Here is a 27173-nt window from a genome sequence, read left to right on the forward strand (position 1 = left end):
GGGCAGATTTCCATGCCTCCGTTTTCTTCATTGCTCAAATGTGTGTGCATGAATATAAAGCAAGAGGGGAAAAAAAGGCTATTGAAGTATGAACTGGCTTTGGACATACCCAGTGTGAAAATCCTGTGTTTTCCACCTCTGGATTACAAACACATTCTTCAAGTAAATTTTGGAGCTACTTGTTTTGGGAAGTCCTTGAGCTGAAAGAGGCCTGGGATTTTCAGAGTGATGACAATTGTGTTTTTTCACTCCTAGGTTTTTGGCTGGAAATATATCTAGAATACAGAAAGCCAGGATTTTCCTTTTGATCAGCACACAGTCAGACCAAATCACATGGCTGCTCCTGCACTTCTCCAGGCCAAGGCCAGTCCAGAAATTACCCACAGAACCCTTATTTTGGAAAGATTAGATTAAAAGCTTACAGATGATGAATATTCATCCTTTCCCTTGAAGCTCTGATGGAGATCATGCATCATCATCCCCATTTTTCAAACGAAAAAGGGGAGGGACACGTGATGGAGGACATTTACCTCATGTCAGCTAAAACATCAGTGACAGCAGCAGGAGCAGGATCTACTTCTCCCATATCTGAGCCTACTGGTTGTCCAAGTGTTGATTAAATAATCAGAATAGACACATAGCATTGTCACAGAATCACTGGTGACTTTCCCACCAGACCTTCCACTGTCATGCTGTCAGATGCCGCAGCTCATGTCTCCCCTCCAGGCTCATGCCCCCACAACAAGCACAAAATAAATGCTGGAGCAAGGCACTGTAAAACATTGCACAGTGTTTTACAGACCTGTGATACCTGCACCAAAAGTGGTTTTTCATTCAGTCATGCTGAGAAAACACAAGGAAATACAGAAAAGCAAGAGTTTTCAAAAATCAATTAAAATAAATTAGCTCATAATGGAGTGAAAAAAGTCTCCCTCTAAATAGGAAACCATCATTAAATGCTAGAAGCAGAAGGATGGTCCCAGTTATCTTTGAGTGCAAGTTATCCACTTTATGGTATTTAAGGACTAGAGCATAGCACACCAGATATGGGACAGGCCAGTAATCTATGGGTGAAGACAGAGAGGCTGAACTGCAGTGTTCCAAACTCCTAAGAAGAAAAACTTTGAGTATCTGTGGATTTCTCTCCTTGCATGCCTAATAAATGAGCTCCTGGCCTGGTGTGCTCTGCTCACCTGAGCTGACCCACAAGTGTGCAGTGAACAGGCTGTGAACTGTCATGAAATTCCAGCTCCCACAGTGAGCACAGTGGACAGAAGCACCAAAGGATTAAGTTTATATTTGATGCTATTGTCAAGCTATCTTTTGCAAAAACAGGTTAATGAGGAAAAAACCCACAAAAACACTGGTCTTTTCTTTAGAAAGGAAAGTGCAGGCCAGTGTATTCATACTAAAGGATATCCTTTAGAAGCACATTAAACTGCACTGATGATGGAACACAAACAAAAGCTCCCTCAAGTTTCTTAGAGTGTTGCTGAAAATAACTGCACTGTATTGATCCCATTGGAAGTCTTTTTGTACTTTTCCCATGGCTCTTTCTTGGTTATCTGAGGTGTGCAGTGCTTATTTGCAATATAGAAACACACCTTCTATGTAGAAAAATACAGAAGTTAGAAATCAAATTACTTACCAGTTTATTAACTTTTTTATATTAGAGGATGATTCATAACAAACTTGCAATCTTACAAAAATAAAAAGGGCCAAGGACAGTCTGATTTTGCAATTTTTTGCCAGTGATCAATGTTTAGCTTACTTTCTTTTTAAACATGATATCAAAGTGATATTATGCAAGGACTTTTAAGCACTTTAAAAACTCTGCTAGATGATATTTCATCATGGTCCTAACCAGACCATGAAAATTAAACACAATTTGCTAGAAGGGATGTAAAATAAGGGAAAGTTTAAGGGCATCTCTCCCCCATGTCCTACACCCATATCTGAGCTTCACAGTGCACTGCAGGGCAGGAATGGGCAAATGAGCACCAGCACAGGCATGTAATTCACACAGCATTAAGCAGCCCCAGGGGGAGATATCCGCTTAGTTCCAAAGCAGGAGAACTGGGCATCCCAGTGCATCTCACCAGGGCTCATTAGGGCTCATTAACTCCTGGAGATAGCTCCAGCAACTGTACTTCTCACATAGTGTGACACACTGATACCCATGCAGCTACAGCCAGGAGTGGAGACCACTTGCTTCCTGCTAAGCATTCTTTTTCCAGGGCAAAAAAACCAGCTTTAGGGCCAAAGTTGCTGTTTTTCAGCTGTTTATATGGTGTGAAGACACACTGCTCCACGACTAGAACTTATGGGGACTTTACCACACTGGTAATTAACAGCAGGGTGGTTTATACAGGCACAAACTGGCAAGAGGCATTTACCAAGTTTGCTCTGAAAGAGAATTTCAAGGAGACCAAAGAAGTGCAGAAATGCAGAAGTCAAGTAGCATAATACTAAAAAGAGACTTGGACTGCTCTGTGTCATAAGAACTGGCTGAACAGATCCTTTGCAAGCTTCCTGCAAGAGCCCAGAGACTCAAAGGAACAGGATAAAGCTGTGTTTCATCTTTGCCATCCTGAGAGGAAGAAGCTAAATCTCATCTGCATAAATCACTGAGAAAGCAAACTGGAAACAGAAGCAAGCTAAAAAAGCACATAAGAACAGCCAGTAGAGTGGAAGGGAAAAACACAGCAAGAACAACTTGTCACATGGACAACACTGCAAAATAAAATCTCCAGCAGTACTAAGACCAGCTTTGAGCAATGGCTTCAAAACACCCTGCTCCCTAGTTGGCTTTGCCTTCCATGAATCCCTAAGCAAAGTAGTTACTTATATTCTTTCTTCACTAAAATATAACTTAGTACTTTCCTATGATTGCTTCACAATAAAAAAAAACCTCTTAACACTAATCATGTGACAGCACTGACTCCATCACAGAGCTTCGACACTGGAGAACAAAAACATGCCCCACAAGTGGAAGGGAAGACTGCTCATTTATCAGGCTGCACTAACACATCCCCTGACCTATTTTATTACTAAAAATAGTCCCTCTTAGGTCACTGCTGCAAATTGAATTCTGCTGCTTCATTGCCCACTGCAATCTCACAGAACTGCATGCTGCCTACACACAAAACACTAAGTAGGTTAACTTATTCACTGCCAGGGACGCAGCCAGTCCTCTCATATGGATAAAAAGACACAGACAATTTTCCCTAAAATGACTGAAATGCTTCTTGCACTGCAGTTGAAAGTCCAAGCCCAATTATTTATATTGCATCATGAATATAAAAGCCTGGCTTCCAATTTGCCCACACTTATAATATGTTTTTCAATATCATTCTTGCAAGATATGTTTCCAAAGGATTTAATGTTACAAGTGATACAACAGCAGCCCTAATAACCTCTACTGACAAAACAACCAAGTTTTTCTTGTTTAGCTCCCTCATTAGGATAAGCCTAGGAAAGCTGGAGGCAAGAGGAAATCAGACAAAATGCTCCAAGTTTAAAAGACAACACCTTCTTTCAAAAGATCTTGTATTTGTAATTGTAATTCCCAATCCAAAGCATCTCGTGATCATCATACCATGAAGAGAGCTGGCAAATTTAGACCTGACAGACATAGTCTATTTTAAAAAGAGAGGAAGAGGAAGCCATGAACTTTACAGAACAAGAACTTATAAAAGGATCCTAAGCAGGAGACTGAAGTAGGCATTGCTGACCAATTCATGCTTAACAGTGAACAGACACATAGAATATGCTATGTCCTTGCTGTTTTATTTGAGCTAGATGGAAAAAAACTAACATATTTCCCTGGGCTATTACTGCATCTTCATTTCATCACTTCAATAGCTTCCCAATCTTAAACAAACACACCCCAAAACCAAGCAAAGATCAAAGACAACTGACTTCATGTCAGCTTTCTGCTTAAATCACTGCAAATTCTGCTGGGAATTTCTTAGTATGCAGCAGATGCACACAGAGCTGAACCATTCAAATGATTCATGGGCTCATTAACCTAACTTTATTGTTATTTAGTTATGAAACCAAGTTTCTCACTTCCTGCTATTCTAAGAATAACATCTGCCAAATCTGGGCTTTCTTGACAGAGAGAAAATCCAATGTCTTTAGGGGGGACAACAGCCTCAGCTCTGCCTGAGTTTCATCTGGTGTCATTTACTGAGATGCTGGAGGCACCGTAGGTCACAAATTGCGTGAGAAGTCCATGGCCTTCCCAGCTGAGAAAGATGAGCTCAAATACATCACCACAAGGGGAACCACAGAGTCTCTCATCAAGGATATAAGAAACGTGCTCACAAAAGGAAGAGGAAACTGGCCTTGCTAGCCAAGGTGCATTTTGAAAAGGCATGAAATACACACTGCAAAGCAGCCTGAGTCTGCATTCCTGACCATCCTGAGCTCCAGATTTGCCACATCTTGCTAGGGATTGACTATAGATTTAAAACAAACAAAAAAAAAAAGAAAGAAAAAAAAAAGGAAAGAAAAAACCAACTAGATACCATTTTCTTATTTCTAGCCAGTAGGTCAAGGTAAAGTTAGTATGTTGATATATACTTTTCATGTATATATTTGAAAGGTATATCAACTAGATATTTCAAAGGCGTATCAGCCACTTCAGCATCATCAAGTCACAGGGCACAAGTGACACACTGGAGATGCCTGGAGTATGTGGACAGTTGTTCTTAAATGAACATGTTATTTTCTGAAAGGCCTGTTAGTCACCTGAATGCAAGAGAGATGGGTATTAAGTTCCTTAAAAAGCGAAGACATGGAGCCCTCTTTACTTTTTACAAGGTTAAGCATGTTCCACAGTTTTAAACTGCATAACTAATGAGTCCTCTCACCAGGATGTCCTTTTAGACCTTAGTTTCTTCAAGATGTTATAGCATTAACCGCCTTTTTATTTCTTAGGAGATCAAAAAAGTGTTATGTTGGAACACTTTAATGCAGTCACTGCACTTCAAAGACACATTACTTCACTCTCTTTTTGAACTCTCCCAGCAATGCTGCTGCTTAATAAAACCTTCCTCTATTAGAAACTATTTATACGTGCATGTTTGTATCTATTCTCAGAGAGATATGACCAAAATACTCCGAGGTCATAAGACAGACTATTCAACAGGTCAGGTAACTAACAGGAATGTCAGCTAAGTTAGTATTAGCAAGATAAGTAACAACAGCACTCAAGCAACGACGCTCAACACAAGTGAAAATAAACTACTTGCACCGGTTTTCCACTATCATCTCACATGAAACCAAGAGATCATTTGCATAAGTATTTAAGTACCTAATTAACACTATGGCCAAAAGTGGAAGTATCTGAACTCTATTTTTTTTCTTAGCGTTAATATCACCCTTTACAATTCAAAATTTAGTCTAAGTTTGCAAACCAATAAAATAAAAACCAGAATTATATTTATGAAGCTCTAAAGTAATCCAAGACTTAGATAAACTGCTTTTTATGGATCACTAAGAAAATCTATGAAGCTTTCAAAGTGCCTGGATCCACTAACATGGATTTAAAAGTTCAGTGAAAACACACACACACCACTGCTACTGAATTTTTGGTGAAAGAGTAGGAAACATGTAATGTATTTTGGGCCAAATGTCAAAGACAAAATGAGACTTAACAAACCATTTCAAAATATATTTCAGTCCCAAAACATAGAGTTTACCATTTAAAACTTCAACCAGTTCATCATTTAGGCTTGGTTCTTCACGTCACTATCTTCTGACTGTGGGGAGCTGCAAAATCAAGTCTTTTGTGATTCAGTATCTAAGAAAATTTAGGACTGTTACCAACCATCTATTAAGTCCACACCACTCAGAGGTACTAACTAAATGCACTGTAAACAATAAATTACACAAATATTGGCACAAAGACAAAGTAGGCACTTTGAGGCCTGAAAGGCTACATGAAATGGCACGTCAATAAATAATGTTGGCACTCACACAACTGTGCTTTCCATGCCTGGCCACTTTTGCAAGTGGCGGGCACCAAAGTTCATGTGGGCCTGAATGCCCACATCAAGCCAGGTACAGCTCACTGCAGCACTTGTGTGTTCTGCAGTTTGATCTCCAACTCGGAGTTGTGATGCCACTTTTGAAACAGGGATCAAGGCAGGAAGAACACAAGTTGCTCCTCATGGCCAGAAAGTCCCACTACCTTCTCTTCCAGGAAAGAAAAATCCTCGAGACTGAGAACCTGCTGGAACTCACGCTGCTCAGAATACACGGGAGAGCGCACAAGGCTGTCAGCTCATATTCACACTTGGTGCAAAAAATAATCAGCTGCCACCTCAGACTCCATTCTGAACATCTGCAAACAAATGCTAAATCAGCAGGATACCTCCCTTCTGCTGCCAGTGTTTCACCTCATGCTCTCTGTGTCTCTTTTTCCAGAAGCGCTACTTCAGTGAAGAGACCCCTTGGAAACCCCCACGTTTCCTGACACCTCTAAGAGCACTTGTAAAGTGGCCGTGTGGTACAGGGGCCAAGTCTTCAGCTGCAAATCTGCCTCATCTGCCTCAGTCTCCAGCAGCTGCAAGATTAAAAATAGCTGCCATAGGCAAACCACGGCTGAAGATGAGAACGTTTGTTCCTTTATTTCAGGCTGATAATGGTGTCACTGTTGACATGTTTGGGCTCTGAAAGGAGCACTAATGAGGAAATGGACAGAATTATAAAGGCAGAATAAGGAACATTCTAAAATAGAAATGGGAAAATTACCCTCCTTTTACATTTACATGGAAAATTTGACTAGCCATGACAAAATTATATGCTTATTTGGCTCTTTAGGATGAATTTCTTGCTAACTACAAGAGCAATCATTTAAAGCAGCATTCTCAGCTCTTAAAATTGATTCTCACCCTGACCAAATGAGACAATTTTATCAGGTATCAAAATTATATGCACCAGCATTGCCTCCTCATGACTTGCGAAGAACATGGTCAATTAAGGAATGGAACCTTATTATTGTAGAATTTACTCTCCAGCTCTTGGCCACTTCCTGGCAAACCCCAACATTTACAGCATACTTTAAGTTCACAGAAAAGGAGACTTCTGCAAGAATGAGAAATTACATTTTATCTGGTGTAGCAGGGGTATTACCTCTGTGTGTATATTACCTATACCATGTGTATTTTTGCATATATTGTCTACAAAACCACTAAAATGTAATTCTAATTTTGTGAGCCAAATGAGGGGTGGGGAGTGTGCACAAAGACTGCCGTGGAATCCACTTGCTTCATTCACAAAAACAGCAGTAGTTGCTACATAACTAAATGTTGCAAGGGAGCTATTTGGGAAGGAGGAGGTGTTATTTTCATTAGGTGAATCCCTGTGTATTAGTCACATATTTGTCAGATTTCCTCTATCACTAATTACCCACGTAGCAAAACCTTGGGCAACCCAAGGTTAGTCCTGCCTCTCAGTGCTGCAAGCCAGGTTTCTTAAAAACTCAGCATGGTAAAGAGCCATCAGCACCACTGAAATCTCCAAACCATTTCTGAGCTACAGCTTCCACCACTGTGCCACAGGGAACAGCTACCTCTGAAGGGGCCAGGTTCACTGAAAGGCTGTCTGACATCCAGGAGCAGGAAAACTGCCAACTTTCAACTATCTGCATCCAACCATGAAAGGCATCTCTGGAGGCCTTTGGATAAACATCTAAAATACGCAAAATCAGATTCTGCTAAACAGAAAGGCATCCGGCACAGTCCAAGTTGATCTACACACTCACAGATACATTTAATGATGTAATGAGGCATTGCAGCATGGCAGTGGCCATTGACAATGAACCCCTTCAAATGGGATCCCTGTCTGGTCTGCAAAGAGCCCAAACACAGATTCAGCTACGGACTGTGGAGGGGAAATTCTCCCACTAGCCAGTGACGGCAGCCCTCAGGGCTGTGCCCTCTGTGCACGGAGCAAATCCAGTGCGAAGTCCGCACCCAGGCTCAAATTTAAACTGAAACCATAAATACAAACCCTAAATATGAAACTACCTTCTTTTTCTGGACATTGCTACCTCCCAGGATAACCCCAGAAATGGCACTTGGACCACAGCATAACATAGATGATTAAATAAAAACTTGCCACCAAATCCTTTTTTCAGTCACTTCTGAGAGGATGTTCTTTTTAGTTTCATCATTGTATGCCTAAATTGCATTTGAAGAGAAGATATATTTCTAAAACAGGTCAGAAATAAGCAAAATCATCATGAAGACACAGTTACTCTGCATTCAGAGTTTACAGAGAGCCTGGGTTTAAGATGAGAAGTCCTTTAAGACTTCTCATCTACTCTAGTCACTCCTTTGTTAATTACATTTGGGTACAACTGCCCCAGAAGCAAGAAGCTATGTAAGAATGAATTCTAAGAGTTTTATGGAGAATAGCCAAGATTTGCATACACTGCCTACCTAAGTCCTCATGTGAATGTTCCTCGTTCTCAGGATCATAAAATGCACACTGGCAACCTGGCTATTTGTACACAAAGTACCTGACTCTTGGAAATTACATATCCCACTTCTCTACCCAGAATAAAGTGTTTTCAACTATCACATTTACACAAAGTTTTTACATGTTTAGACACAAACCTAATGCATTTCCATCTTCTTGGTCAATCTTTATAATGTCTGTTTCAACCTCCTGTGATAGAGATAGAAGGCAGAGCAAATCTGGCAGGAGCATTCTCAGAGGAGCATTCTCAAACGTCTTGCTTGTTTATGAGGAAAGTGAAGCACTTCCTGTGGTTTTTACAAACCTGTTTGCCCCTTCTCCTTTGCTGCAGCTGTTGTGAACCAACCCACTGAGGAAGACAGAGGCTCTGTGCATGCTGGAGTCTTTTACTTATTTACAGACCAGTGCTCCTTTTGTGCAATGCAGCTTGTGCTGCTTTGAGGCAACATTCACTGCTCTGAATTATTACAGACTCCGTCCCTTTCTGTTGAGCACAGGCAGAGTTGTTGCAGTTTGATTACCACAAAGAACAGCAGCACCAATGCACAAAGGAAAGCTGAGAGTACCCTTAAGATGACTTTGTTTTACTAAAACAACACGGCAAAGTGCCAGTCTATGATGGAAGAGAAAGCACAAATCCTGAAGAGCAAGAGATGCTGAGCTTTAATAAGGCATCCAGTCAATATTAATATAAAGCTAAAGCAGGTTTGGGAGAACACAAATAAGGACACTGAGAAGAAGACACCAAATTCACAAGGGTCAGACTAGATGAGTTATAAAGGAATGCCTGATTACTACTACCCTCACAAAAACATTAGCGATTCTAACTGCTTAACATTCAGCTCAAGGGCTCAGCTGTACATTTACCGAAATTATTAATTGGCCATCTTATATCCTCTGAAAAGGCATTTATTAGAATCTCAGGTTGTTCCTTGTGCCCTGCAGAGAAATCTGTTCCCCCTCTATTCAGGAGTGATCCGTCTTACTGCAACTCATCTGTCACTGAACGGTTTCATGCAAACAGCTGTATCAACTTCCCTGTCACTTCTCTGCCACTCTGCCTGTCCAAAATACAGAGAATGATGCACCTGAACTTTTTAACCATGAATCACACTGACAAAACTTGGATGATCATCAAATTCGGCTACACTCAAGACTTTTCAGTGAGCAGGATGGATAAATAGTGCAGATATTACAGAGAACAGGAAGGCTGAAGTTACTTAGCAGTTCCCTTGGAACCCCACATTAAAAATGGCCTTGGCAATCTCTCTTACTCTGACCATTGCTCAGATTCTTCAGAAAAAAGCAAAAGGGAGTGAGACAACTAAAAACTATTTTACCCCCTCCTTAAATGGCTACAAATTGTAGCAATCTCAAAATCAGACCCAGAAATACTTAAAAATACTTTCTATTATATTCTAGACTAGCAGCCTAGCCTTCTAGTGAAAGGGGATTTAACATTATTTTAATTTAAAAGTTAATATTTAAAGTTATTGTAATATGGAGAGAAAAAAACCTAACTTCTTGCACTGTAGTCCTGGAACATGAATGAAAAAGAGACAAATAACTTTTAGATGTCATTCCTGTACACCTGTTTTCACATCTTGGAGACCTATCAATGTGTATGTAAATGGTCCACAAACGTGGGTCAATACATCATACGTATGTACAAACTTATCCAGTTGCTTCCTCTAAGAGTTATAGTATTAAATGTCTGTGTCTGCCTGGTTCTGACATGAGAATTTACAACTCTGGAAGGAAGGGGCTGCAATCTGGATGGAAAGTAGGAAGCAATTGAGGAGTCCTACCATATCATCATCCTGCACCACCAGAATATGAAAACAGCAAAACTTTGAAAAGGAATACTCAAAGACAGTGATCATTCTGATATACCACAGTGAGCCTGATTATCGTCCACCGTGAGGAAATTCAGCCTGCCTTAAGAAGCTGGGTGCCCAAAGACATGTATGTACAAAAAATTACTAATCTTAAAACAACTCTTAAAATCTCGGCTGAAATCACTCAAATTCCACACAACTGTCACATATCTCATTTACCATAGAAGTGTACACCAGAAACATTCCAGAGCAGTAAGATGACATAGGTTCACTAGGTCTGAAAGAGATCAGTATTAACATCTATAAATTGATGGCAGCCGACTATACTACAAGCGAGTGAAGTTCATTTCCAGGCACACTTACTCATCACAGTTCCATGGGGGCTTTTTGGATATTCTGCTTGCTAGGGACAGCCTAACAGCTGAACTCCAGTTCTTCCAAGCCATGGAAGAGCTTTAAATAAAAAAAATTTTTTAAAAATTTAAAAATGCCAAGATAGATGGATCATTGCACCATGCAATACAAACTTAACTTTCCCACTGTACATTAATGTATTACATGGTTTTCCATTTCCTTCAGCAGTTCCTCTATACTTAGGGATAGAAAATGTACCTAATAGATCGGCCTCAAGCTGAAAGGGAAAAATGTAATTAGATGGAAGCAACTTCTGCTTCACATTTGTTTGCTTAAATTAAGGGAACAAAACTAATTCTTTTAACTTCTGCATCTCAAAGTGCCTTCCACTTTTGCACACCATGTACAGAACACCAAACAGAGGTGTGTTATACTATAGAAGGCATTTATTCACCAAGTTACAGCTTTGCAGTACTGCAGCATCATCAACATTTTACCGTCTTGGCCAGGTGTTGAACAACATAAAACATGATTCAAGCCTGACTTCAAGTTTAATTCTTCTAGCCAACAATAATGCAGCTTAGTAGACTATTTTACAGTGTTGTATAACAGACTGGAAATCAGCTCTTTGCAGGATAGAATACTTGCTTTGTGCCTTGCAATTCTTTGTGGAGCCAGTACAGTCATTCCCCTGGATAAAGCAGAGAAGCTGGACTTCGGACAAGGTGTATCTACACAGTTCTCACCTATATAATCTCTTTCTTACCTGTCCTACACTTTTGCAAGGAGATCACAAAATTCTGACTTAGAATTTTTGTTTAGGTTTTAGGGTTGAGGAGAGAAGCAATATCCTAAGACTTTATGCTGAACAGTAACGCACGCTTGCAGGCAGCCAAGGAATGAGGATTTAGAAAACCCTGTTAACAGAGGAAATGAAAACCATTTAATTTGTGGCCACATGAACCCCAACGAATGTGTGAGGAGGATAATCTGGAGAGCCCAAAGCAGCAGGGAATGAGGCATGGTGACTCAAGCAGGACCTCATGGTCTTAGTTCCCCTGGATATTCAGCACTCTGAGCTGTGGAGCCTGAAGGCTCAGCAGACAAAGTGCTGTTGATTTCTGCTGCCCTTGCCCCAAACACCCGACTAAACTCCAGCTATAAAGCAAGAATAAGCACATTTACTACCATTATTTTGTAGGTGACTGCACATCAAGCCAAACTATCAAAAACAGTCCTGGAGTCCTCTAATCCTTAACTCTCCCAGGCAGAAATCACCAGCTGCAGACATAAGCGTGAAACTCGACACATTCGTTTCCAGCCAAGACAATTACCAAGTTTGAGCTCCAGCCCTGAGGACTTAAATGAATGCACAAAGTCCCTGTAATAATACAAGTTTATCGTTCTTAAGGCTTTAACTGCTCACACTGAATTTGCAAGTCAGCATCAGGCAGAAGCCACCACAAGACCTTTGCAGAGGGAAACAATCCTCAAAGTAAGTAAGCAATAGGTTCACAAAGCATGAGAAAACTAGTAACTGGGAAATACAGAAATGCACAGTCTCTGAAACAGGATATTTCAAAATGAGGTACATTTCATACTGCAGAAGACTCAGAGAACATCCATCGCAATTATGATACCTCACTGGTAGCTGCTCTAATTACCTCGAGAGGGAAAAAAACCACCAACCCCACTCTCGTTCGATTTCTGGCATTTAATTCACTTGCTGGGGAATCTCTTTGCTTAATAAGTATTTATGCTATTTTCCTTGCAAAGCACATGTTGCCATGGAGCACTGATCACAGGCAGAAGTAAGTGATTCTGCCTTTTTGAACTGCACAGCCTTCACTTGAGGGACTCTGTCTTACTACCTGTCAGCCTTAACCTTTTGCTAACTACACAGGGCAAAACTAGAGTGAGCTGAGGTCATACTTGTTTTGATTTTAGTGAATGGTCTCATCCAAAAACTACTCTTAAAAGTCTTCCCCATTTTTCACTGGCACTTTGCTTTGACAGAATGGAGTTTCCTTTCCTCAGAGTGAGAAGGTGGCAGATGGGAGAAGGAGGAGGATCCAAGCAGACAGAGAAGTATTGCACAAGACACATGCTGAACTTGTCAACAGAACAAGATTTCTTTACTACAGTGCTTAAAAAAATTAAAGTGCCTGCTTCTTTACTCAACAAATTTACAGAGCCATACAATAGCATTCAGGCTTTTTTTTTTTTTTAGGGTATCCGCAATCTACCTAGGATGAATCCTGCCTTGCAGTTAACTTGATCAACAGTGTAGTAGCAAGACTGAAGGAATCTGAGTGACATCTGAGTGACAGCAAACCATCATACTACTCCTGCTATAAATGGCAGGTTTGCATGTAAGCAGAATACATTTGGATTCCTGCCTCCTTTCACTGGTAGGTGGCAAGATGAGTCTTGGGGCCAGAAAAAAAACCTTAAAAATAGGGGGTGTGGTCTCAGAACAGCAAGGATATAAAATCATGATACTTTTAACGTTTTTTCTCTTTTGGGCCTACAGAAAAAAATTGATGTGAGCTTTAAGGCTGACCAGATGCACCGAAAAAAGCAGCACAGACTAACCTGATCCTGTCTCCAATCTGCCACAGGAAAACTCACAGCTGGCTGCTTCCTGCCTGGCATTTCTCTATGGGAGAGGAACAGAACTGCACTACTGGGACTAAAGGAAGACTCCAGGTTAAATAAACATAACTAAAAGTTGCCTCAGTATGAAACCTTTCAATATTCACCAAGAAGTCCCACAATTAAGGAGACTAAAGTAATGTTCAGTGACCACAAATCGGATAGTGAGTCCAACAACTCACAGTAGAGCACAGACACTGGTGACAATTTTCCCCTCCTCTGTACAGAAATAACACAAGTAAATACTTTTCTTGCCTAAGCAAACATCTGCTTCTCAGAAAGGGCCAGAATCATCCATGCACTGGGTCTGCATCATAGAGAACCAGTGAGTGCTAGAAATTTGTCATACATCACACACTATCCTGCATGCTCAATGTGAAGCACACAGTAACATGATGAACTCACATGCAACTCGTATTTCTGAAATAATCCCTTTTGGAGGCCTCAGTAATAGATCTTTCCTTGAAGTAAAGGTCACAGATTTGATCTACTATCAGCAGGGAACAGTAACAAATTATGAATTATTCCTATTAAAACCAGGAAACAATTTATTTTACAGGAATTGCAAGCAAGCATTTATTAATTCAGTACCACAACAAAATACACATCTTGAAAAATGTAACAGCTACCAAGATTCTGTTAATAGAACAAAATTCAGCAGGCTACACTGGAAAAAAGTTCTTACCCCTTGAGCATACATACATCTTTCACCACTACCACATCACACACCAAGTGTCCCATGCGCTCATTTAGAAGTACAACATGTTGCAGGGCTTTAAGAGATACACCTTTCATCTCATTCAATTTTAAAAGACCTTGAAATGTTAGTAACTCAAAAAAAAAAAAATTCCAAGATAAAGCGCATGGGAGGAAACAGTTCAGGGGAAAAAATAGGAAGTTTGAGAGCCAAAGCAAACTATCTTTCAAGGTAAGTGAGCTTTCTACTCAGAATTATATGATTTGTGTTGCTTGTCATCCTGCCCATTTTGTGAGATGTCTCAACTCAGCAAGATAGCAGCTGGTGTCACTGAAAACCAAAGGCATAAGGGAAGCCAACTTCCAGTTTAATATCTCAGACATTTGCAGCAAAGCAGCTGCTTACTTGTTCAATCTCTTAGCAACTCAGATTTGTCACCAAGGTCACGGCAGATTAATTATTTTTAAAAATTAGTATTAAAATGCCTAAAGGAAGGGAAGGGGAGATGATTAATGATGTATCCTGATAAAATAATTTTCCCATGTTTGACTGAATTGTTGTTCTGAGCATCATCCACAAGGAAAAAAAGAAAACTCATCAAGTTCAGAATCCTTTCTACTCAAAATTTTTAATTGACAGAAATTCTTTCCTACTGAGAAAATTAGAAACTGAAATCTTCTGGCCATGTACATCCCTCACTCATCAGAAAAGGACTGTGTCTGGCATTACAGAACGTGCCACGGGTAGTGGCACTTTGGGTGATTCAGAACAGCCTGATTCTCTTTTACAAGGTGAACAACAGGAGACCTGTGAACAGCTTACAGGGTTTTGAGTCCCTAACGCTGCAGGTCACCTAACATCCAAACTGAGAATGTGCTACATCTTTGTAAAATTCCCCAGAGGAAGAGGGGCCTGGAAAGGCCACAGGAGGGCCATAAGGGACACTGGCAGTTATTCTCACAGCTGGGGTAAGCACTGGAAATTTCATTGCAGTAAAGAATATCCTGAGCTGCCTGAAGGTATTTCAAAAATAGGTGTACAAAAGAGCAAATATTTGCTCTTTTGTCAGGCTCCCTGGGTATAACCTCACACCCACTGAACAACTCACATAAAAAACAAATAACAAATGGATATGACCCATGAATAAGAGCAGAGTTAAAATTGGATTTCATGTTCATTATGGGCTCCTTTGGAATTTTCACCTCTTCCAGCTACTGCCTTGGGCTGGTGCTCCCCACCATGGTCACGTCACAGTAATCCAGTTATTCATTCCAGTACAAGGCTACGGAGCAGGGATATAATAAGATGCTAAATCTGAACAAAGAAAGATAGACCCTACAACTTGAATTCCTGGCATCATGTGAAGGTCCTCCTAGACAACATTTAATTTAGCAAATCAGTGCTAGCATAAATACAAACAAGGTTTATACCAGGATCAATACACATCATACATTATCTTCTCAAAGTAATTATTCCATTAGATTTGTAGAGGGGAGGAGGATGTAGGCCAGAACTAAGATAGGGAAAATATCACCATCTCATCTGAAAAATCCACCAGGAAGGACTCAGCATAGTGGTTTTTAAAATCATTACAGTTTGTGTGTGTGCTGTTGCTGGTGGTGGTAGTTGGGTTTCTCTGGTTTAAGAACACTGACAGATGGGCTGCCATCTTTAGCAAGTTCAGAGCTATCAAATACTCAGGTAATAGAGGCATTTTGCTCCTTAAAGACTGATGGGCACCAAGACCTGTATATGTGGCAGTAGTCTCTCACTTCATTCAGCTTCCTGCTAACCACAGTTATGTTTGCAGCCTTGCCATAAACAAGTATAACATGAGTCCTGCATGATTTACTTGATCACCAGGAGTATATCAACCCTTCGCACTGCTCCATGAGAAATGTTCATGTTCTATGCTAAATATCCTGTTCATAGAGCTTTCAGTCCTTCACACTTTCTCAGAGTTCAAATAAGCCCAACAATCTAAAAATAAAATTAAGTGAAGATATTTCTCAGAATTAAAGTCCCAGTTTAGCCTGGTTGCTCCTCAGAGACTTTGAAAAAAAGCACAAGAAAAAGCACAATAGTGAAATGAGTCTCAAAAGCATTTTTCATTTTAATTACTTTGTTACCTCCCTTCTATAAAGCAGCACTTGAGTGAAACAAGTTCAAAAAGCAAGGACAAGTAAAGGGTGATTTTTATAAATATGCCAACTTTTAATCTCTTTTCATTTGACTTTTTCCCCTAATATTTTTCTTAAATACTTATCTCTCTAAAGCCAATGATTTTTAGTAAAATTCTCTATTTTTACCCTGAAAGCTTGCTGCAGGCTTGCAAGGTTGAACAGCTTCTTCTTTGTTATTACTAGGTAAAATAATCTTGCCTGCCAGCTAATACCTCAAGATTTTCTCCACTGCAATTTCTACCCTTCAAATTCCAAGTCCTAACTCCTAAAGTGGGAAAGGAAGGTTCGCTCTTATGGAAAGGTACAGAAACAATTCCCCACCCCACCTAGGTTTACAAAAGCTTCTGGAAGCCTGCTTTGATGTGTGCATTCAGTCCTGTGCAGTTACAGCTAAACAGAGCAGTGTTGGCCCAGAAGTGTCCCTGTATCACCCCCAGCCTGGCAATATTTCCCATATATCCTTACTACATCATCTCTCAGACTTATGTCACTGGCAGCATCCCTGACACCAGCTTTGGGTCTTGAAAAATTTTTCTGACCTTCATAACTGAAAGAGAACAGTAGAACCATATGACCAAAACACACTGCAAAATCCAAAAACTGGGCAGCAAAGATGACTTCAAAATGCAAATTTGTGGGAAAAAAAAAAGAAAACCAACTCACGGTGAAGCCAATCTCCGAAAATCCCTGCTTCAGATCTTTTTATTATGGCAAAAGCTACTGAGAGTATTTAAGATGGTGTTAGAAAAACACACACACACACACACAAAATATCAAAAGGAAAAAGCTTCAGAGATTATTCACTTAGAGCATGTAACAAACTAAGCTGGTCACAAATATCCACTCGTGTGCTGACAGAGAAATTTCTTAGTGCTCCATAAAGGATCTGGATAGTGACTACGCACAAACACAGGGGTGTCAACCCAAGGTTCTGTAGCAAGATATTCCCTCCTGGAGAGCCACAAATCTCACAGCATGGTCAGGGCACTCCTCACGCCAGCTTTCTAAATATAACCTCCTTGCCCTCCTGTCAGCCATTTAGCTGCAAAATTTCTACTCAGTGATACACTTAGAAGGTAAAGTGTGGAGGCTGCTGCATGTAGAGAACCCAGAATTACCAGCACAGTTCACTGCAGAGCTGCTCAGCAGAAGGGCACTGAAGCCTTAATTTGTTGCCCTTCCAAGTGCATGCTCTAGATGACTCCCTGAAGCCAGACATTTGTCCTTCCTTTTATTTCATTTTATAGCCACCAACGCTTAATCTCTCTTTAGTGAGCAAGGATGCCTATTTTTGTGACTCCTGTTTGCTTCCTTGAAAATTCAGATAAATATGCCTCAGATATATTGGATGTATTTTTCTTCTACTTCAAAGTAATTGCTTAGCTTAGAGCCTGCAAGTAAACAAATATGATAAAATCTGATTTGTTTTCTAAATACTCAGTATCCATCCAGTGAACCCTCTGACAGAGGACTGCAGGCACCTATACTGCAGCTCCCACTCATAAGAGTGTCCTTATCCTCTGTAATTTTCTAAAACCAGGTGGAAGGACTTTTCCTTTCCATGCATACCTGCAAGGAAGGGCTTCCTACTCATCCTGCTTCAAGCAAAATTTTTGCTTGGTAGCGTTTGCTGGTTGTTAGCTGTCTTCCCATGACAACTATCTCCTCCAGCTGCCACTCACAGTTCCAGCTGGATGGGTTTAGCTGTCACCAGAGGTTAATATTGCTCGCTTGCCTCTTCCCCATCTTTGGGAGGGTTCTTGACACAGCAGACTTATCCCTGTGGATGTGATGCAGTGTCTCGCAGGAAACAGACTGACAGCACACAGGAGCTCAACTCCAGACAAACTCTAACCTGACACCACGGTGATACGTAAAGTTCAGTGAAAAATTTTACAAGAGCAGTTAGCTTTATATACAGGAGAAAAATAACAGCTTTTATCTTCAGGGCCTAAGCAGCTCTACATCTGGTAACAGCAGGAAGCTACACTGTAAACAATATGACAAGCACTGCATTATTACCTGTTTATATGCTAAATGACATAAATTAAGATAGAGACACACACACCAAGACTAATTATATTTTTAAATTGCCTCTCTGAAGGGAAGGGAAATGATTGCAACCATTATTAGTTGCAAAGCAATACTAAAAAAAAAATAAAAATCAGGTTCCATTACTCTATGCAGTTCTAAAATACACTAAGAGGCAGTTTTTATTCCAAAAATTTCACAACGTAAATTGACAAGCTACATAGAGAAAAGAGGAAGCTGAACACAGCATTCCAGAGAGTTAAGTCACCCAAAATATGCATCAATACAGTGACAAAGCTTGCAAGAGAAGGTAGCTGTAAAATCTGGACTTCATTTCATTTACAGAAGCTGCCGTTCAGTCAGATCTTATCCTAAACTCTGGAGTTTCTTTGTAGGGAGTCGATGCAATCCCATTTTCTCTTGTGAATCTAGTTAGCTTTTCACAGCAAAATATCCACCCTTCCCTATAGCCAGCAACCACTGACTTCAGACAATTCAGTTGATACAAAACTATTTTTAGCCCCATCAGAAGGCTTTTCCAAATGCTCAAATTAGCATTTCCTCATTTCTCTCCTCATCACCTTACACCTACAAATTCAAGAGATAGTTGGCAACTTGGCTTTCCATTAGCCCTTGGAAAAGAAACACTAAGAGATCAGGGGATCAGATTTTGTGAGTATAACTTGATGAAAATAACAAAAAAAAAAAAACAAAAAAAAACAAAAAAAAAAAAAAAATCAGGCTTTTGAAATTTGAAATTCAATCTCAGCTTCCATCTTACCAGAGGAACAATTAGTTTGCCTGGAGCACCAACAGTGTATGGAAAAGAAACACAAAGTGAGAAGATATTTGAACAACTCACTGTGTCTAACCATGACAGGAAAACTATGATGTCAAATCTGTATCCAGCTATGTCCAAAGCACTCAGACAGGTGCTCAGGTAATGATACGAACGAGGCTGCTTTTTCCCAACAAATATAACCAAAGCAGCTTATATTCTGAAGAACTGTTTTAACAGTCGAAGCCACATTAAGAGCTAAATGACATACGAAATGGCTCTGCCAGAGAATAAATTTAGAAGGTCGACATATAACCCGCACGAAAATGACAACAGTGATGGTTACTCAAAGTCCTGCCAGGTGCCCTTTAATAAGCAGAGAATGTGATTAGTGCTGCAATGCAAAGAGACAGCGTGCTGCAACATGACTCCATGCTGGTCTGCCAGGAAACCTTTACAATACAGTCCCTGGCTGCACTGGGATTTTTCATGCATAATAAATAAAGCAACAGACTAGCAGACTCAGGCTCCTTGCTGAACACCAGTGCCCTCCACCGTGTATGCTGAAGATTCCTCCAAACACTAAAGTAACAGAGAGAATTTATGATTTTTCTCCTCATGACAGACTGCTGGGTCCCCCAGGACCGAATGTCAGACACATGACTCTTATCTGCAGCTTCGTAGGGCGGCTGCGAACATCTAAACAATACTGTCAGCATAACGCAGGGATCCGTCCATCAGCCTGCACAGGCTCCTCTCCCCATTGGTGCTCACTCTGCCAGAGAAATAGATCTTTCATAATCTGTTACAGCCCTTCCTCGACTGATGCTTTATACAATAATTCAGTTGGAATCGTGGAACTTTACTAAAAGTAGGAAACCTTGCTAATTACAAGGTAGTGGCCCGCACGTAGGAAGCCTTCAGCTTCCTCATTAAAAAACATGGAACCAAAGTGTTTGGAATGGCTTTAACACCATTTTAGAATGTGTATCACCACCTCCCTAAGCTTTGATCATTTTGATCACATTTGTTTTCCAGCTTATAATTGCTATGTTCTTCCAGGACAGGAATATAAAAAGAAAATCTTAACAGAGCATGGAATAACAGCTCTTTTACTGCCCCTCTAACACTATGGCACACTTTAATTCAGACCATTTGAGGCATGAGCTGCCATTTGAGTGGAGGGACGTTTTATCCTAATTTCCTCTACAAAGACTATTCTTCCATTAAATTTAGTATTGCTGTTTACTCCCCAACTGCAGCTTCAGAAGGATGTGAATGCCTGTGTTGTGATATTTACAGCTCTGATGGCACAGGAACCACGGAACACAGAATCTTGAAGCTTGTTCTAAATCACACAGAACAAAAAAAGGCAACGGGAGAAAAAACTAACCCTCTTCTGGAAGGGGCTGCGATTTAGCAGAAAGCTGAGAAGTGATTTTAAGAATGTTTCATGATAATGCTGTTGCACTGAACACACTGAAACTCAGTGTGACCAGCCAGGGCCTTGTCTCCTCATATGTCACTTGTGTTTCCATGTGCAAAACACACTTATGGGTTGGGTGGCCAGCTTGGGCCTTTGGGGTTCGTTTTTACTGGTTTAACATTAATTACATGGTGCCCTCTCCACTGCCATTAATCATGGGGCCAAAGCAGTGCTAAGTAACCTCGATAGGAAAAAAGCCAAAGGAGACAGAGACAAGTATCAAATGAGTAACTGCGCAATGACATTAATCACAAAGCCCAGTTTCTCCTTGTGAACACCACTGCACCACCACCACCCACACTGGCAGTGCCCCTGTGGTGTGGGTCACTACACAGCAGTGTCCAAGTCTGAATCTGGGGACTATCTCACTGAAGGAAGTTTTAAATCTTCCACACAAGAAAACGAGCAGAAGTCAGAATTCACTGTGGTGACTGTGAAAGTGCAAGAAAAAGCTTTTTGTACTACCTGAAGTAGCCACATGTCCCAACACTTATCCCCTTCAGAACACCACACCAGAAAGTGTTAACTTCAAAGATCCATGTCTTTCTCTTCCAAACAAATTCCCCTTTGAACGCTGCTTTAAAGTTGGACTTCAACGGAAATTAATTAGCTTTTAAAACAAGCACTTCTCCTTACATATCCTCCAGTATCTCTTGTTTAAAAGATTTTCATTAGTTTATACAGGTTGAGAAAATTACTAAAAGCAAGACCAAAAAGGGATATTATGCATTACCAAGGCTTTGGGGAGACAGACTGTAGAATTGCTATCCTTTTAATGGTTTCTGGGGGTTTTTTTTTAACCACCTCCAAGAGGCTTGAATAAAATTTCAGGGTTTAATTTTTACTAAAATAAGACATTTGCATTTGGAGTTTCTTCACAGCATTCTGTCCTGTGCCCTGTGGCTGCAGCACAGTCAAGGCATTGCTGCATTTTATAGCATCTCTACTTCTGCACCGTTAATATTGCTTGATTATTTAAGTTGCAGCATTGCATGAGCTATGCATTCTTTAAAAAATTACTATTATCTTTTTCAAAAAAGGAGGATCAAAGTCTTACTGGGGAGTGGGTAGGAAACTGATAAGAGCCTTCTCCATAAATATTGTTTTTAAACACAGGCTTTTTAGGGTAAGAATCAAACCTCCTTACCTTTTCCGTGTTGAAAACACTACAGACTCCCAAACCTGGAAAAAGCTCAGCTTTGTCACAGTGATTTAGTTCCATTATATATTTCAGCCATTCAAAGACTCTGTCTCAGTATCACAAAGTTCAGCACTAACACTGCAGCTATCACATTCAGGTAGAAAAGCCACCTTTGTGGTGCTCAGTAAGTACACACACAGTTTTCAGTGTAGCAAGGTGTTTTACAGATATGTTACACAACATTTATTAAATAACTATCCATTTCTTTCGTACAAAAATAGGCTGGCTCCTAAGATGATTAATCCTTGATTGAGGTGATAAGTGCAAGGTCTTTTCTTACTAGGCAGGGATTTTTGTTCCCAAGTGAAAAGTCATACAAACATAAAAAAATATTACAACACTTACAACTTTTAGACTTAGTATCACAGTACAACCCCAAAGGAAAATAAAAATGTGTTTTCACCAAGGGCTGCAAGTGAAGATGTTCACATCTTCTCATGTACTAATAGCAACTATTAACTCATTGAGTTTAGAAAAGCAGGCACATTTCAAGACAACCCGGCTCTCATTCGCCTTTATATCAAATATTTACCTCACCATCAAATGAAAACTGAAATATTACCAATATAGCCACAAAAAAGGAGTAAATGCCATCACAGTGAAGAGAACAGACAGATTTTGTACCGACTTCAGTAGAAGAAAGCAAGGGAAGATAATTCAAATAACTGAACCGTACAAATGGATGCAGACTATATAAAGGAACATGAAAAAACCTAACTGCTTGCTAGCCTTACAAATCAAACAGCTTGTATCACCAGCAAGATGATTGGAACACTACTTCAGCATTTGTGGAATGAATCATAAATCCAGCCTCTCCGTCCTAAAAATGTTTCTATTTAAAAGATGATGCAACAAAAAAAGCACAAGCACATTTGTATATACAACCAGAAATAGTGACTTGAATATTATACTGTTAAAGGCTTTTCAGTTTACCTGTCACACTGAACTTGAATTATTTCAGTTTAAAAGTCAATCACTCAAGCATTTACTAATTAAGAAAGATGTGGCTGACATAGTTGCTATAAATGAACTCTGCTTGAATGATAAGTTATTCGAAAATTGTACAATCAACAAGACATATTCATGGAAATCCGTGCGGTATCCGTTAAGGACTATAACGGCTGACAGCTTTGAACCAAGAGTGACCAGTGATCAGAGAAATCCTACCACAGAATATTCTAAAAAGTCAACCTCTTAAAAGCATATGTGAAAATTCAATTCAGGGAAAATTGTATTGTAGCTCTTTAGTTCAAAAAAATTTGCAACATCACATTTCTGTTGTCCTTAAAATAAAATTGACTGGCTTCCAGCACTAATAATTTCCCCATTGAATTCAGTGAGCGTAGCACACAGCTTAGATAGGCACATGATGTTCTTTACATATGCAAAGTTCTTCGTTTATTGTAACTTTCTTCTAGAATTTCTTTCCCCTACCCATTTTTTTTCCAGAGATTTCTGCCTAGAAGGCAGAAAGCTTAAAAGGACATAAGCAGAGAGGTTGTTCAAACTCAGTGCTTTGCTTTCATGCACACTGGATGAATCTGCCAGCAGTACACTTTTACTTCATCAATTCAGCAAGAAACAAGACTGCTCTTCAGTCGACATTCAGAAGCACCAGCCTGACAATTAATACAGGCATGTGACACTGAACAAGCAGGGAGAAGGCAAAGGGAAAAATCTTTTCTTAAATCCAGCCATAAATTTAATAGAAGTTAACAAATTCACTACAAGGTTTAACTGGAGCAAGATAATTAGAAAAAACACTACAGCAGATATGGAAATACAGAAACTGCCACCTTTATGACCTCCTAACAAAACCTGAAAAATTAGAGCATGGAAAGCAGGTTGAATACCAAATAGCTGCTTTTCTCTACCTCTGTCAAACCACACTTTAGAAAATTAAGGAAATTCTTTACGTGACATCTGAACACATCAGTCACAGCAATCAAAAACATCCATGTGGATGGAGTGCTGTTTCATTTCCAGCTCTCATTAGCATAGAATTCCTTTCTTCATCTGTCTTGCCCTGTCTATTAATGGGGATAATTATGCTGACCTCCTTTATAAAGCACTTAAAAATCTACAGTTAAAAATGTTCCTAAACAAGTAATTATATAATAATAGCAATCATGTATCAAACTTCAGTTATCAACTCATCACATGAAAGCAAGAATCTGATTGTTCCTGGAATTAGGACACAAAATTCAATTTCTCCACCGACATTAGCTTCCTAGTGCTTCCATCATTATTACAACAGCTGCATTATGCTAAAATGCACTAAAGAACCTGTCTACCACTGACTGACATTTTGAAGAATTTCCAAGCTTCAAACAACAAGAGACCCAGGACTTTTTTTCACCAATAATTTCCATGTTAATAATTTCCATCTTGTTAAACAAAGATGCTTTTGACCAGCGTCAAGCTCAGATGCTATTCTGAATCTACAGCCTGAATTGTTGCAATGACTCCAATCTAAAACAGGCTGTAGCACTTTGCAAATGTATTTTCCTGTTACATCCATCAACCCCTCTCTCCTTACAGGGGCTGGTCTACAAGGCCACATTTTCATCATCACCACTTATTGTCACCAGTTTCTTTTCTTCTTTTTCCTCTACATCCATATGTCCCTTTCCTTCTTTCAGCTGCATACAATGCCTGTAATCATTCAGTATGTTTGATGTGCACGTTTTTCTTTCATCTTGTGCTACTAAAAATGAAAAAAAGGTGAGAGGATTTGTTATAAAATTAAGCTACTTACCAACTATTGCCAGATTATGCTCTGAACCACATGCGATCTGAAAAAGAAATATGAATGACTAAATAAGAACCTGCTTGCCAGTAGGAAGACAGTCACAATTATGACAGGAAATTAAAAATTAACCTGAAACAAACAACTACAGTTTGTAGGATGCAAAATCAAGGTTGAAGCACTCTCACTCTTAAATCGAATTTCACTTGTAGCCTCACTTAGGGGCTCAGTGGCAGGGGTGCATGTTTGTTTGATTTTTTAATAAAGAGGTATTTTCTTTTCAAAATGCAGTCACCAGTGACATTTCACTCCTTTCAAGCAAGACTGGCCACGATTCCGCAAAAACATCACACCCTTGACAACACCCACTGGATCCAACAAGAGGCACAGAGCAAACACAGATTAAGCCATACAGAGATAGCTAGGAATCAAAAGGGTAATGCAGATCTCCATATCTCGTATCTCTACTGTTTTTCCAGATGAAGAACTGCTCAAAGTATACAGGCTCAGTGTGCTAAACCTGATATGATATGATCCCCACGGTCATTTGCCTAGAACGGAGAAAAACTACCCTAGGATTCAACCCTTTCTTTAGCTCATTAATGATGGAAATCAGTTACAAATTTCTTTTCAAAGCACACTTATAGTCAACGTATTTTTCATCCTCCTTTGCAGCTGCTGTGAACATGTCTGATGTTTAAGTTGCTTTAATGTATTGAGTTTTTGTACATTCTCCACCAACAATGATAATACGAGCACCAAGAGCAGGCCCCTGTCCTACTGCAAGGGTTTGTCTCTCCCACAGAATTCTTTTTGCAAGGTCACCACTGGCATAATTGGCTGATGTAAGACTTCACTTCACACAAGGTTACTCTGCTGAGTGTCCTCAAGTTTTTAATTTAAATAAAAGCAACCCCCTCAAAATCCTGTATCCGGTTCACTGTCTTGCAACTACTTGCTCATTATACCTACTACTGAGCTGGAGAAAATTAGTAAGCACATTCTTCTTAAAGTATATTTGCAATGGCAAAATATAATACAGGACTATATGCTCAATTATATTAAAAAATAGAAGTCCATACCATCAAAAGTTTATATGGTTCTGTGCATGCACAGCTTTATAGCTTTTACAGCCAGAGCTCCATGTCTGCAGAACATAAACCCATAGAAGTTAATAAAACAGACCTCGTGCTCAGCTCACTGTGCTTGAGTATTTACTGGTGAAGAGACACCCAAGACTGGCACACTGAGTAGCTTGAGCACTCATGTTACAAATGAACACCACAATCAGTACTGCTCACAATCCACCCATGTCACAACCGCTACATGAAAACATTTGGGCAAAGCCATCCCAACACAACAATGGCAAGGAAGAAAAGAAAGATTCCTTAGGGCAGGGGTGCTGAGACAACACGTTAAAGCATTTGGGAAAACAGGGCAAGAAAAAGAATTCACAATCCAGCATGGGCTCATCTTCAGAAAAATCAAGACAAAGCAGCAGGAAAAGCAATGCCTGTGCAAGAGCACTAGCAGGATTGCATCAAGTCTTTTATTCCACAATACCGCAGACAGGAAAAGCTCCAAGTCCCAACCATTAAAATACATCAATCACTGCCATACCCCACAGCACTATCCTCACCACAAGAACTAGCCCTACACAGGAGCACGGCTGACTCCTAATGCCCATTTACTGGCTAACGCTCCCACCTGTGCTTCTCAAGATGATAAGCTGATGCCATGGAAACAAGATCCACACATGAAAACACATGCAAAGGCTTTCTAGCAAAAAAGCAGAATTCTCTTCTTCACCAAATGCTGAAAATTGGATGCACTGAAGTTGCTGCTAATAGAATAAATGTTATCTGAGGTGTGAATAATCTTGGCTAATTCCCTAGGAAATACACTGACATAGGCAGAGATTCAAAAGCATCGGCACAAAAGAACTGCTCGGGCTGGTGGCTGACACTGCCAGGACCCACTCCAGAAACACTACATTAAAAAAAGGGAAAAAAAAAAAAGCCCCACACGAACAAGGTGTTATTTAGATTGTAAAAAACCTCCCCCAGCAAAGCAGGACTTTTTTTCCTACATCCAATAGCAGCAAGGTACAGAGCCTGCAAACCAGATAAAAGAACGCTGGCGTTTTTGCATGGCTTTGCACATGTAGCTGTTACCCTGGCCACTGTTCAGAGCCTCCCACTAGCCAGCTATCAGGGTGTGAGGGAGTCAATCAAACCAGGCCAGGAATGGCTGTGTTACACAAACTGGCCAGTGCTGGGGAGTTGCCCCCACGGGAGCCACTCATGGCCAACGCATTGCAGCTCTGGGCCTGATGGGGTATAAGCTGCAAAGCACACAAACACCTCTTCTGGGGGGGTAAAAGCCACCTCAGTGAAATGCCAGCTTTGCTAACAACAACAGAAACCAAGCAAAATCACAAGTTGCTGAAGGCAGTGTTGTGGATTCACCCTCGACAGCCCAGAGCAAGGACAGCACACGCCGGGTACCAGCAGCAGTTCTGTGCTCCAAAGTAGAATTTGCTTGATTTAGAGCACAAGGTTCACCACACCTCTGCCTTATCACAGGGTGTCACCACCTGACAACACAGACTGACTTTGTCGGAACCCCCAAATAAAAAAAACATCCTTACAGGACTCTAAATTTAGCTTCCTGGAACACCTTGTTCATCATCTATGCTCCTTGCTACA

General features: G+C 40.2%; 1 protein-coding gene across 1 annotated transcript in view; it reads right to left on the minus strand.

Moving 5' to 3' along the window:
• The window catches only part of SERGEF (secretion regulating guanine nucleotide exchange factor), a gene marked incomplete at its 5' end in the record, with an annotated part of 142691 nt that overhangs the window by 39998 nt on the left and 75520 nt on the right, over positions 1 to 27173 (minus strand). Inside the window, one exon of the mRNA XM_017726564.1 lies at positions 24475 to 24511. Within this exon, the coding sequence (XP_017582053.1) occupies positions 24475 to 24511 (37 nt within the window). The remainder of the gene's footprint in view (positions 1 to 24474; positions 24512 to 27173) is intronic.

The sequence above is a fragment of the Corvus brachyrhynchos genome, unplaced genomic scaffold, assembly GCF_000691975.1.
Source record: "Corvus brachyrhynchos isolate BGI_N302 unplaced genomic scaffold, ASM69197v1 scaffold62, whole genome shotgun sequence".
NCBI classification, from domain to species: Eukaryota; Metazoa; Chordata; class Aves; order Passeriformes; family Corvidae; genus Corvus; species Corvus brachyrhynchos.